The sequence below is a fragment of the Macrobrachium nipponense genome, chromosome 8 (genome assembly GCF_015104395.2).
Source record: "Macrobrachium nipponense isolate FS-2020 chromosome 8, ASM1510439v2, whole genome shotgun sequence".
Lineage (NCBI taxonomy): Eukaryota > Metazoa > Arthropoda > Malacostraca > Decapoda > Palaemonidae > Macrobrachium > Macrobrachium nipponense.
In genome coordinates, this window is record NC_087203.1 from 66,172,343 (window position 1) to 66,186,714 (window position 14,372).

At 35.2% G+C, this 14,372-nt stretch overlaps 1 protein-coding gene across 1 annotated transcript in view; it reads left to right on the forward strand.

Annotated features, from left to right (window-relative positions):
- Positions 1–14,372, forward strand: part of LOC135222815 (DNA-dependent protein kinase catalytic subunit-like) — a 763,170-nt gene that overhangs the window by 235,705 nt on the left and 513,093 nt on the right. The window contains exons 16-17 of the mRNA XM_064261121.1: positions 7,795–7,901; positions 8,957–9,149. Of these exons, the coding sequence (XP_064117191.1) occupies positions 7,795–7,901; positions 8,957–9,149 (300 nt within the window). The remainder of the gene's footprint in view (positions 1–7,794; positions 7,902–8,956; positions 9,150–14,372) is intronic.

Sequence of the window (14,372 nt, forward strand, 5' to 3'; positions counted from 1 at the left end):
CCAACCACCAACCACCAACCACCACCGTTAAGTGGATGCCCCGCAAATCCAGTGTAATTGTCATCGCTAGACAAGCCCCATTAAACTGGATCACCGATAACTGGGAACTGCCTATAATAAGGTTCAATAACAAAATTGTCTAATATCATTGCCTTAATGCTAATGCTCACTTTGTTAAATAAGAAAATTATCATGGCAATTACAGCGTAGCCTAGCGATGTACTCCCTACTTCTCACCATGCAAGAGGTTAACTGGCTCCCAATTTAGATTGAAGCCTACAGTTTAAAATTTTAGGAAACTAAAATTTTTCATAGGGTCTTAAGACCAAGTACTTACCTTAACTCTTGTTAAGAGGGTGAAAAATGCCTAGTTGAACATGATTTCTGGAGCACAACCTGGGGGCTAGTGAACTCTTGGCAGAAATAAGCTGTTGCCACATCTGTGCGAGTGAAATATAGAACCTAGGTAGTCATTGTAAGAGAGGAGATAGAGCCCTCCTGTCTTGAGTCCTTTATATTCTATCACTGTGCCAACAAGCATTATGCTAGGGTCAAGAACAACTATAAAGGAATTTTTTGTCATAAGTTGGTCAGTCTTATGGAGGCCTGGGGTGACCATAAGAGTGTAACTCCTTTGAGTAAGAACAGTGGCTACGCTATCAAAAAAAGTATATACAGTCTTATACATGGGAATAGGTTCCAGAACCTACCACCATAATGCAAAAATCTCCTCTAAAAATGCTTATAATTGCCTATTTTAATATTTCACTGGTTAATTTGATAGTTAAACAAAAACATAAATTAAATTATCATCATACTAAAAAAATTTGATATAATTTCAAACAAAAATACATTTCAAACCATCATCCCAAAACACCCAAAGTAACCTTACATTACAGTACTCTCTGACTACTGTTACTTAAGTAGGCTATATACACCCCTGACACACTTGTAACTGCCTATTTTAACAGTATATCGCCAAAATTGACAGTTCTAACAAAAGTATACTGCAGACTAGCATCCCAGAACATCCTAATATAATTTCAAAATGGTGTTGCAAAATTAAGTACCAGCCTACAATTTTTACTATTAAGCATCCAGTCATTCAGACACGTTTTCATTGGCCTATGGCATCGTTCCGCTCCTACTATAATCCACTTGGAGTAAATTTTATGTATAGTATTGATATTTTCCTGTGTTGTAAGATGATTTTGAAATTATATATACTGTACATAAAGGTATGTATTTTAGGATACTACCATTGTACAGAGCTTATCTAAAATACATGCGTAGTTTAGAACAACAGGACACGACTACCAAAGAGAATGCTATGTTTGTACGTAATTATTTTCGTGATTACGTACAAATACATTCATGATAAAAATAAATTATTTATAGTACAGTGAGTTTTTAGTTTGTCATTTTGTGGTTAGTGCTCACCATCTTCCTTAAATTTGTTAAAAAATTCTTGTGCCAGCATTCTCATTGCAAAAAATCTCTTTGACTATGTAATCTTTCTCTTTCTATCTCTCTTGTTTTCAAGAAAATATGAATTGCTGTAGCATAAACTTTTATGTACAAAATTAGAAATAATTACATTAATAAATTCATTTCCTTTAGCAACTCAATTATTTTCGTAAATAATTATTTCAGTAATAAGCATCGATTAGCTGATTTTTAGAACGTAAACATTGTGATGAACATTTTTCAAAAGACAAAAATACCCTTAGATCACTGCATTTTGCTGTATTTCTACATTATTATAATACAGTAATTTAATCAGTGCAGGAAATAATTTTTAATCATAAATGTAGTATTCATTCACGAAATATAGTTCTGTGCAGGAGCAATATCAGGGAAATGAAGAGGAATTGTTAGCTAATATACTGTTGTTTGCAGATCTGATGAAGGGGGAAATTGAAAATAGGAAAGAACTTTTCTCTCTTTCTTGTATGTCAGTACTGTACTGTACATATCCTTTTAATGAAAATGATATCAATTACAGGCAGTCCCCGGTTATCGGCGATCCGGTTTTATGGCGCTCGTCTAGCGCCATAAAATCAACGATTTATGTTGCCATAACAGGCTGAGTTCTGTTTATTGGCGCCATAAGACCTTATGGCACCATAACATACCTACAAGTGACATAATGGTGTGTATGGCGTTGATAACCGGTTAATGGCGCCATAATGCTGAGTTTCGGTTAAGGGGATCGGCCGGTTTCCGACTTTTTTAACGACAGGTTGTTGATATATAGGGGGTTTGTTAAAGGATATTGTGTGGAACTTCTGGGGAAAAAATTTTTGTTCAGTGACCTTAGGTTTTGTGACGCCAGAGCATTTTTCGGCCAAAAATGGCCATTTTCAAAATGCATCTCCTTCTTTGCTTTTTGGTTTTAAGGGATGATTTTTGAACCACATATAAAACACATATAGACCTTCGATATAAAGCCAGGGATTTTTTATTTTTCAATTATTTTTCAAGATATGAATATGTTTTTTTATGAAATTTTCCCGGAAAATTTACAGGAAAAAAATTGCCAAAAATCAGAAACTCAAAATATTAAAAATCCCCAGCTTTTTTTTTAACCCTCTTACGCCGAAGCCCTAAAAATCAAAACCTCTCCTGTATGCTGGCGCCGGTTTGGAGTGAGCGCGGAAGCGGAAAAAATAATTTTTTCAAAAAATCACAGCGCGCTTAGTTTTGAAGATTAAGAGTTCATTTTTGGCTCATTTTTTTGTCATTGCTTGAAGTTTAGTATGGAATCATCAGAAATGAAAAATAATATAATTATCATATGTAAATAATGCGATATATGGTAGCGAAAAAAAAAATTCTTAGATAATTGTATTCAAATCACGCTGTGCAAAAATCTGTCAAAGCTAATGAGTTAATTTTTTTTTCGTTGTATTGTACACTAAATTGCAATCCTTTTGATATATAATACATAGTAAAACAATAAAAGCAACACCGGAAAAATATTATCACAAAATGATGTACGAATTCGTAACGCGCGGACGTAAAAAAATATTATTTTCAAAAATTCACCGTAATTCTAAATATTGTTCTAGAGACTTCCATTTTGTTTCAAAATTAAGACAAATGATTGAATATTACGATACTGTAAGAGTTTTAGATTAGAATTGCAGATTTAGACCATTTTGGACGAGTTAAATTTGACCGAATGCCGAAATTTTTATATATATTTTTTTTTATATGCACATATTTCGGAGATGGAAAAAGCTACAACCTTCAATTATTTTTTATTGTATTCTTCATGAATTTGTGCACATTTTGATATATGAAACTCTATAAAAAGGCTAATATGAAAAGGAGCAAATATTAGGATAATGCGATGTACATATTTCGGAGACTTGCGGCCGCGAATCGGCGCGCGGAGTGAAGGTAAATATATTTTTCAAAAATTCACCATAAATCACAATATTGTTTTAGAGACTTCAAATTTGTTTCAAAATCGAAGAAAAATGACAGGAATAATTACTGGGCCGTAAAGAGTTTTTAGATTACAATTGCGTTTTTCAACTATTTCGGTAGAGTCAAATATGACCGAACGTGGTTTTAAATTCTATTTATCGTGAATTATATGCAAATATTTCGAAAAAAGAGAAAAGCTACAACCTTCAATCATTTTTAGTTGTATTCTACATGAAATTGTGCACATTTTCATATGTAAAACTTTATGTAACAGCTAATTTTAAATGGTGCAAACATTTCGACAATCGCACAAAAAAAATTCTGATTTTTTTCGGAAGAGTTACCGGGCGGACGTAAGGAAAATGTTTTTTTTTTTTTTTTTTTTTTTTTCCATAAATTCACCATAAATCAAAATATTGTGCTAGAGACTTCCAAGTCGTTGCAAAATGAAGGTAATGATTGAATATTACTAGAATATAAGAGTTTTAGCTTACAATTGCGTTTTCGACCATTTCGGTAGAGTCAAAGTTGACCGAAAGTTGAAATTTTTGCACTTAACGTTATTTATATGAAAATATTTCGAAACTGATAAAAGCTACAACCATGGGTTGATTTTTGTTGTATTGTGCATGAAATTGCGCACCTTTCCATATATAAAACTTTATGTAACGGCAAATTTAAAAGGGTGCAAACATTAGGACAATTGCACGAAAAATTATCGGAAGAGTTATAGCACGAACGTGAGGAAAACGTTTTTTTCATAAATTAACCATAAATCGAAATATTGTGCTAGAGACGTCCAATTTGTTTCAAAATGAAGGCAAATGATTGAATATTATTATAATATAAGAATTTTAGCTTACAATTGCGTTTCTCGACCATTTCTGTAGAGTCAAAGTTGACCGAAGGTTTAAATTTTTGCACTTATCGTATTTATATGAAAATATTTTTCAAAAACTTGAAACTGATGAAAAGCTACAATCATGAGTATTTTTTTGTTGTATTTTTACATGAAATTGCGCACATTTTCATATATAATACTTCATGTAAAGGATAATTTAAAATGGTGCAAAAATTATGTCAAAGTGACGAAATAATTTCCGAGATGTGTCACTGATACTTTTTAGTTCGATAAGAAAGAAATTCGCGCTTGCGCGCCTGCGTAGCGATTGTAAACAAAACAACGCCTTGATCCCTGAACTCCCAGCATCCCCCAAGGCGCGTGATACAAAAGTTTTCGGCTGGTAGGCCTATAAGTATTTTTCCGCAAATTTTTAAAACTTTTTTGAGCCGACGTATGATACGTCCAATCGGCATATGGGAGACATTTTGACATGACGTTTAATACGTCCAATCGGCGTAAGAGGGTTAATCTACCATGTTTCCCCATATTATATATGAAATTTCATTTAGATTGGTCCAATACTAAGGGAGGAGATACATTTTGAAGGTGAAAAACTTACGTTTTGAGAAACGGGCCTTCAAAGTTTTAGGTATATAAAAAAAGTTAAAAGACTGTGTTGCCATTAATTTTATGGTTTTAGTTTTTATTTTGAGTAATAATGCAAAATTATTATGAATAGAAATAGTAATTAATTGATTATCTTTGTGCCTAAGACACATTATTATAAATTTTAGGCTCCTGGTCCCCCCTTGTCTGATCTTGTCATAAGGTATTACTCTAGGGTATCATAGTTGCCTACACTACTCATTTTTGCCAGGTTATGTGGTTATTTAAAATCCTCCAGCTTCATATTCTTGAATTTTCTTGTGTATTTTCTTTCTTTCTGGGAATTTCTTCTTTCTGGCACTCAATCTTCTTTCTTTATCTTGAAGTTCTAGGCTTCGTTGAAGAGCAGAAGATATGCCAAATTCTTGGAAGAGTGTTACGTTTCTGTATTCAAAGTTATGGTCAAGAACAGTTGTTTGTGCTACAAACTTTACTCTTTGTGCTCCAGCAAACTTAGTCTTGTGTGCTCTGTTCCAAATTTTTTAATGAAAATTTTCATTTGCGTTTTGTGTAAGACCGCGAACGCAGCGTTCAAGCAATTCTTTCTCAGACAGTGCTTCATACACAGCCTTTATTTTCCTTTCACTCTCTGCATCTAAATTGATAACTGTTGAAGATCTCTTGAACTCTATTTTCTCTCTTTCTTTATCCATTGCTATGCTGCGCTGAAAATAGCACCAAGAATCTTCCCCTTTTTCACTATCATTGATATCAGCCTCCGATCTACTGCTTTCTTCTTCTAAAATATCGTTGCCCTTTAGCAGTGATGAACGAATAAAGAGACGATTAGGGGTGGATGTGGTTGGTCTCTGGTCAGCAGAGATCATAGCGTGCGCCATTTGCTGCGCGGCCTCTCTCTTTCGTCGTCGCTTCATTCCCCTGTATGGCACTAGTTTCTTGAATTCTCTGTTCTACTTCTTTGATGGGCATATCCAATTGGCTTTTCCGCATTCTAGAGGCATGAAGTGAAGTCTTGGACCTTTTAGGCATGGTGAAAAACTAAAAACACCGCAGAAAACACAGAGTTCAGTCAAGGCTAGCGAGCGTGAAAAAATGCGACTTATAACGTGCAAGTTTTATAGGCAACTGTTGGCCAGTGGCCACACGCTGAGCCTCATGACTCATGATGCGTGCTTTGTCTTGTCTAGGAATAACTAAGAAGGTGCCAATTAGGCTATTATTGACATTATATATTTCATTTCAAAGGAAGTTTTCGTAACATATATCACAAAAACTATACCAGACTAAATCGTTTGCGCTACTGGTGTTTTGTGGGTATAAAGTTATTGTTACATTTCAGGCCATAACTAGAAAAGTAAGGCTAATTTTAGCATAATACTTCGTGGACACATTCTTGAATGCTCTACGAAGCCATAGAAGTTTTTTCAGCAAATCGAATATGTTTCATATTTTTTGTGGTTTTTTAGGCAGCCGATCCCCTTAATGGCAGTTTTCATTTATCAGCACCCCCTCTAGAACAGAACCCCCACCGATAACCGGGGGCTGCCTGCACTGTACCATAAACATAAAAAAAAAAAAAAATGAAAATAAACACAAATCCAGGAATTTCGCGGCAGCTGATGGCAGTACTGTTGCCATTTTTTTTTTTTTTGCTTGATTTATTGTACCATATTTCATTACAGGCCTAGTTGACTATCACACACATAACAATACATAAGAAAATATTTTATCACTGTTAATGTTTCATCCCTGATCACCAAAATCATATTTAAAATACAAAACCCAATATTCTCCTCTCATCCAACCCAATATTCTCCTCTCATCCCAGCCAGTGTAAGTGCCTGTGAAGTCTCTCTCTCTCTCTCTCTCTCTCTCTCTCTCTCTCTCCAGACTGGAAAATGATAATTAGCAAATATTTCTTTTATCATACAAAAACACTTTATGCTACAGTAATATAATTTCAAATGCATCTTGCAATTACCTACCCTTATGAAAAAAAAAGAAAGATAAATGACTTGTTTATGTACATTGGTAAGCTGTTTTGTGATGTGGGATTTTAATTTAGCATTTTACTGTTGATATTTTGCTGTTTTAATATTAATATTAAAAAATAAGTATCATAATTCTATTATCAAAAATGTATTTAGTCATGATAATAAAAGGAAAATACAGTATTAATGAATAGCTCTAGGAAAAAATTTGTGCATTAGTGAAATTCCCCTCGCAAACAAGCAAATAGTGTGTTCCACAAAAATCAGCAGCAAAATGAAGCAGAATTGTTAAATGGGTTTACGGGGTGGGGGTTCACTGTAAATTTATTTAGATGGTGCAATTGCTGCCTCTTCCATTTCTTTCACTTTCAAGGCCCATGTCACTTATAAATTAGTATCCTCTACATTTCCAATTCTATGTGCATTCTCAGTAGCTCCAACTTTCCTGAACTTTTTCTCTGCAGCAGACAGTTTAGGTAGTTTCGAACTGTATGTTATCTTATGTTTAAGTTCAACATATTACTGTTAATTTGTGTAGGTATACAGTACTGTTTTTTAATAATAAAGTAGACTATTATGTATGTGTATTTATATGCTTGGTGGGCACTTAAATTTTATTTACATACTATGGGAGTTATCTGCAGGTATATGCAAATGACCTGCAATTATAGATTGAAAGATTGAAATTTTAAGGGACAACTGTAACGCCATCAGTAGAACAAAAACATTCCACCATTGATATTTTGTGCTTTCTTTCTATAATACATTTGTGTATCTTCCAACTAGTTTTTACATAGTTATGACTAACTTTTATCCCAAAGGTTTTATTAAACTGAATACAAAATCAGGTATGTACATGAATCTTAGTAATTATTCTTAATTATATTTCTTTATAAGAGAGTGGAGGCCAAGCAGAGGTTTATGCAAGGGTTATGACAGTTAAGATGGCTTTTGCAAGACAGCGACGGAAAGTAGATCAGAAAAAGATGCTTGAGAGTAAGCAGGTAGGTCAAGTGATCAGTCTTGTAAACCTTCTTTTCAATTTTTAATATTTTCATTTGTTGTATCATTGATGAACAGGTTAATATTTTCATTGAGTGGCAAATTTTATTTAAAACAAACTTTTGTGTTATAATATTTATAAATAAGGTGGCTTAGTTATTAGCAATTTTAACAAGCAGTGTAATCTTTTTTTAGCTGATTTTAAGGTTGTTAGTGCCTACATAAAATTCTCTGTTGTAGTAGCCCTTCAATAAAGAAAATACTGAAATTCCTTGAAGTGAATGGTTTTTCAATTTTAAAGAAATGTCACCTTGCTGTCCTATACAGTATGTTGTCAGTTTTCACAATACAGTAATGGTTAAAACAAACTTAACTCTTACCAGTCAGTATTATCCACAAAGCATACCAATATTTTTTAAAATTGCAGTTATTATGTTGTTACATTTGAGATAAACTTAAGGTCAATGTTTTGTAAGTAATGTTAAAATGACAGTAAAAAGTACATTATCTGCTTACATGAGTGATGTCAAGTCAATAGCATTCTACGGTGGGAGTATGAACTTTACTAGTAAATTAGTGGTTAGCTGTGCCTTTTTTTATTTTTTGATATGCAGAATGTCCATGTATGCTATCAGCTGTCCAAGACTTCAACACTCATATAACTTTCAGGCCTCAAATATACATAGGATAGGATGTCAAGTGGTCATGTGGTAAACCATTTAATATCTGTACATGCACAGAACATTTTTGAGACTGCTTTTTATTATTAGTGGTTAGCTGTGCCTTTTTTTATTTTTTGATATGCAGAATGTCCATGTATGCTATCAGCTGTCCAAGACTTCAACACTCATATAACTTTCAGGCCTCAAATATACATAGGATAGGATGTCAAGTGGTCATGTGGTAAACCATTTAATATCTGTACATGCACAGAACATTTTTGAGACTGCTTTTTATTATTTTTTGAGTAATTACTGATGCTGTACTGATAAGCCATTTATTTTTAATATATAATAATGATAATATGATGCTTTATCCTTTGTTTTCTTGAATACAGGTAGATGAGACGTTAATGAGGAAAGTTCAAAAGTTGATTCTTCATCTTGTTGGAAATCTAGATCCATCCCTGAGTCTTAGCATTATTCCACAAGATCCTGACTCATTAGCTGAAGCTGCTGTCACTTGGGATACCATCAAGCATGTTAAATTTGCTACACCTTTTGAACAAACAAAGATAGACATACATCTGGGTAAGTTTATAGGGGCTTATTTTGTAATATATGAGCAAAGATTGTTTAAACTACAAGTTAAATATTCACATAAGCTACTAATTTAAGCAGAACAATATATATTTTATTTCTCAAGATGAGCGTGTTTTAAACTGATTCTTTTTTAGTGGAGTAATTTGTTATGCTGTATTGTGATTTTAAACTGCCTAAACGTTAGTTTTTTAAATTTTATTACTCATATATTTCAACTTCATCATTTTATAACTTCATATAATGCATAAATGTCTTTAAAATATTGTACCTTATTTAACACATTTAGCCTACATTCCCAAGTTAGCCTACTAGTAAGTCAATACAGTACTAAGGCAATACCGTACTAAACTTTTCTCAGAATCTGCACATTATTTAGCAGTGACTTTCATACTCTAAATTTGGTATTTCACAATTATTGCTATTAGTTTCTTCATCATTTATTTTTATTGTAGAGGGTAGCACATATCATGGGGCATTTGAATGTCGCCGACAAAACGTAAACAAATCACAACCCCATCTATTGAGGAAAGTGAACGTTTAAATTATTTGCTAGTGGGATAAGTTTTTTTCTAGCATTGATAAAGATTTATGCTTGCATTTCTTACCTCTAGTATCATCTGATCTCATGGGTGACATCGAATACGTATGTAAATACAGTTATGTAAAAAATTATCAATCTGTATTACATGTAAGTCTTTCAAGCATACAAAGAGTAAGGAATTAGTGCATGGCAAATGTCTCATTGTTTTGATTAAAAGGATTGACTTGGTAGAGACTTCTTAAGTGGAATATTTAAAAAATATATTTATTTTCAAGTTAATATAAAAAACATATGTGACTACACACATTTTCTTTTCATTACTAAGAATTATTCTCACTAAAACAAAGGGGATATGGCATAATTTTTGCTGTCTTGAAGTTGTAAACTTCAAGTTGTAAGTTCGGCTGCGCAACGAACTAATGGCGGCTGAATCAAACTAACCAGTGGAATTCCCAGACTATAGAATGCCAACTTTAAGAGGCTCAACTGTATAGCTTTTATTTACATAGTATATTAAAGCCTTATTTATTGTTTTAGCCATAGATTTCAAGGTTTTCAAAACCTAGGCTAGGCTAGATTATTGGCACTGAATAGCCTTTCTCTTCGCCACCATTGGCAGTGTTTTCATTTTCATTTTATGGTTTTTTTCCCCATGTTGTTGTCGTAACTCCGAGTTGTTGTTAAACGAGTACGTCGTCAAATGAGGAGTACCTGTGTATGTGTGTGTGTATATACAGTGGTACCTCGAGATATGGAAGGCTCAACTTTCAAAAAACTCGAGATACGAAAGCAAATATGAAACATTTTACTGCTTTACATACGAAAATTGCTCAAGATACAAAAGGTTGGTGCTGTAAAGTCCGAGGTTCACCTGGACCACCGATAACAAATTTGAAACTCACACACCGCCAACTGAGTAGACTCGCCACCATCCTCCCGCTCTCCCATTGGTTCCTGATGCTAGTCACCGCCATGAGATCCTTCTCTCCTATTGGTCAGCATCCCTCCCATGATGCATCTACGTACGGCATCCTTTTTCGGTCACTGCACAGCATCGTTGGTATCATAAGCACGCAGTATTCGTTCGTTCTAACAATTTCGTTTATTAATGTAAATTCGTTAGTGATTTCGTTATAGTATACTTTATCGTGTTGTGTGAGAACTTTACTACATACGTATACGTACTACATAACATAATTACGTACAGTATATACGTAGTCATGGGTCCCAAGAAACTTGAAATTCACAGAAAGAAGAGGATGCTCTCTTTGGAGACAAAGATGGAGATTATCAAGAAGTATGAAGCTGGTATGCAATTGAGTGTGATCGCCAAGGAATACGGCCGAAATCCGTCGACAATAGGCACCATCCTTATATATGGGGGTATAGGGCGAAAAATGCAAAGTCATGAAAAAATTCATGGAGCTTCATATGGCAATTGAGAATACGTATACGAAATATTTCGTCAAAATTCCTCTTACTTTCGTAGTTACAGGGTAATTAGTAAACATAACTCAATAAGCCTGAAACATTCATCCATACAAGAAAATGCCATATTTCTTCTGTTATCGTAAATTTTGATAATTATTGTCAAAGAAATTGTGAGAAATGGCATCTGTAGAGATTCCGTGGGTCGCAGAGGGGAGTATCAAGTTGAACCATGATTCAGTGCGAGCACAGACTTCAAGTAGTTTACACGTTCGAGTTTCACCTCTGACATTCGCTTGCTTTTACATGTTTATCTATGTTTCGGCAAGAATTTCATCATACCAGTGAGGAAAAGACAAGGAAAACATCTTGCTAACATAAAGACGAAGAAAATTCGCTCTATTATGATTACAGAATATCATAATATATGCGATATTAGCGTAGTTATTGAAGAGAGAGAGGGAGGGTTGCGTAGTAAGTAAACGCCCCCATCTTGCCTGAAGCACACGTCACACTGTCCCCCAGGCTACGATCTTTGAGCAAAGGGATCTTAATTTATGATAAATAACATAGTTTTGGTTTATTAATACCCAAAAAGGAATATGAAATTCATATTAATCATGATTTATTAACATTGTCTTTGTAAAAAGAGAGTACAACTTCGAATTTCACCTCTTGACATTCTCTTGCATTTACTTTTGTTTATTTTTGTTTCGGCATGAATTTCATCATGCCAAGATGGAAAATACTAGGAAAACATCTAGCTTACATACAGAAGAAGAAAATTTGCCATAATAAGCCGAGTTAGTGAAGGAGAGAGAGAGAGTTGCGTAGGAAGGAGTGCCCGTCTTGCCTGACGCAGTGCCCCAAGCTACGATATATGAGCAAAGGGAACATCATTTATGATTAAATTATGATAAATAAAATAGTTTTGGTTTATTAATACACAAAATAGAAATATGCATTCATAATAATAATTATTTATTAACATTGTCGTTATAAAAATACGAACAAAAACTTTGAACGCTTGTATCTCAAAACTATAGTTATTGACCTTCAAAATCTATCTTCTCACTTAGTTTTAAAGCTAGAGCATTGGAATTTGGTATATAATGCAGAAAGACATTATAGAATAATCAAATAAAGCTCTTTTTTCCAATTTTTGTTTTGTCTTTTTTTTTAGAAATTTTATTTTCCTAGTTTATAGGGTTTATTTTTTTACCATAATGAAAAATTTATATCGAGCAAAAAAATGACTTTTAGAAAAAAAACTCCTCATTTGATTGGAGGTCTACATCAGGTCTATATATATGGTAGTAATCCCAGGTCTTAATATTAAATATCAAGGGAGGAGATAAAATTTGAAAAATGGTTATTTTCGGGATAAATCGCCCTGGCGTCACAAAACCGAAGGTCAGAGGCGAAAATCATATGCAGTTTGGAGATGTCCCAAGTCACCTTATTAAGTGGTATGAATATCAAAGTCCTGTCCTTAAAGAATGGCATTAGCTGGCCGGCCCCCTTGAGCAGAAGGATGTCACCAAAGCAGCTACACCTTCCAAGGGCGTGACTTATTTTGTCCAGCAAGAGGAGCCACGTGCACGATGAAATGGAAAGGCTTCTTCTTGGCTTGATAAAAGACAAAGAAATCGCTGGCGATACGATAACGGAGACGGCAAACTCCCACAAGGCCAGCGTTATTTTTGGCGATTTGATAGCCCAGGCCGAAGAAGGGACATCAATGCCAGCCCCAGACTTCAAGGCTTATCATGGTGGTTCGAGAAATTCTGTAAACGGACTGGCATCCATTCGGTGGTGTGGCATGGGGAGGCGGCCAGCTCGGACACGAAAGTGGCCAAAGCCTTTAAAAAGACGTTCGACGAGATGATGATCAAGGAAGGCTTCAGTTCTCAGCAAGTCTTCAACTGTGATGAAACTGGCCTTTTTTGGAAAAAAATGCCTCATCAGATGTACATCACGGAGGAAGAGAAGAAGCTACCCGGGCATAAGCCTATGAAAGACAGGCTTACGCTCGCACTTTGTTCCAACGCCAGTGGGGATTGCAAGGTGAAGCCCCTACTTGTGTATCATTCGGAGACTCCTCGAGCCTTCAAGGCCCACAAAATGCTAAAGGAGAAGCTTCCAGTGATGTGGAGGGCTAATGCAAAAGTTTGGGTAAAGAGACTTTTGTTCACCGAGTGGGTAAATCTGTTTCGGCCCAACAGTGAAGAAATTCTTGGAAGAGAAGCGCCTCCCTCTAAAATGTCTGCTGTTGTTGGACAATGCCCCTGCTCACCCTCCTGGCCTTGAGGAAGATACCTTAGCGGAGTATTCTTTCATCAAGGTTCTTTATCTTCCGCCTAACACCACCCCTCTCCTCCAGCCCATGGATCAGCAAGTGATATTGAACTTCAAGAAGCTGTATATGAAACATCTTTTCAAGAGATGTTTCGACATCACCGATACCACAAACCTCATCTTGCGTGAATTTTGGAAGGAGCATTTCGATTTTGTAATATGCATCCGACTCATCGATCAAGCTTGGCAGGAGGTTTCGAGGCGAACCTTGAATTCTTCGTGGAGGAAACTCTGGCCTGATGCTGTATCCGGCCGAGACTTCGAGGGATTCGACGTTGGCGAAGCTGGTACTGCAGAGTCAGAAACAGTTGACGATCCTGAAACTGTTTTGCAACCAGATCTTGATGAGATCGTTGCACTCGGCAAGTCCATGGGGCTGGTTGTCGACGAGGACGGCATCAACGACCTTCTCGAGGAGCACCAAGAGGAGCTTACGACGGATGACCTGAAGGAGTTGGAGGCCATGCAACATAACGTCGTTCAAGAAGAATTCTCTAGCAGCGGCGAGGAGGAGGAGGACGACCCTATGACAATGGCAGGAATTAAGGATGCTTTAGTTGCTTTTCATAAAGTGCAATCATTTGTAGAAAAGAGACACCCCAAAAAGGCTTACACAGGTTGTATGCTTGCGCAGTTCGATGACGTTTGCCCGAGTCATTTCAGGAACATTGTCAAAAGCAGGCAGAAGCAATCTTCCTTGGATAGTTATTTTTTAAAGAGGTCTTTAGTAGGAGTAAGCAAACAGGAAGATCTAAGTGATACTACAAAAAAACAGAAAGTTGAAAGTGGTGAAGAAATTGAAATTTTGTATTTAAAAAAAAAAAAAATGTAAAGTATAAAAAAGTAAAAAATTTTAGAATTTAAAAAAGAATAAAGATTTAATT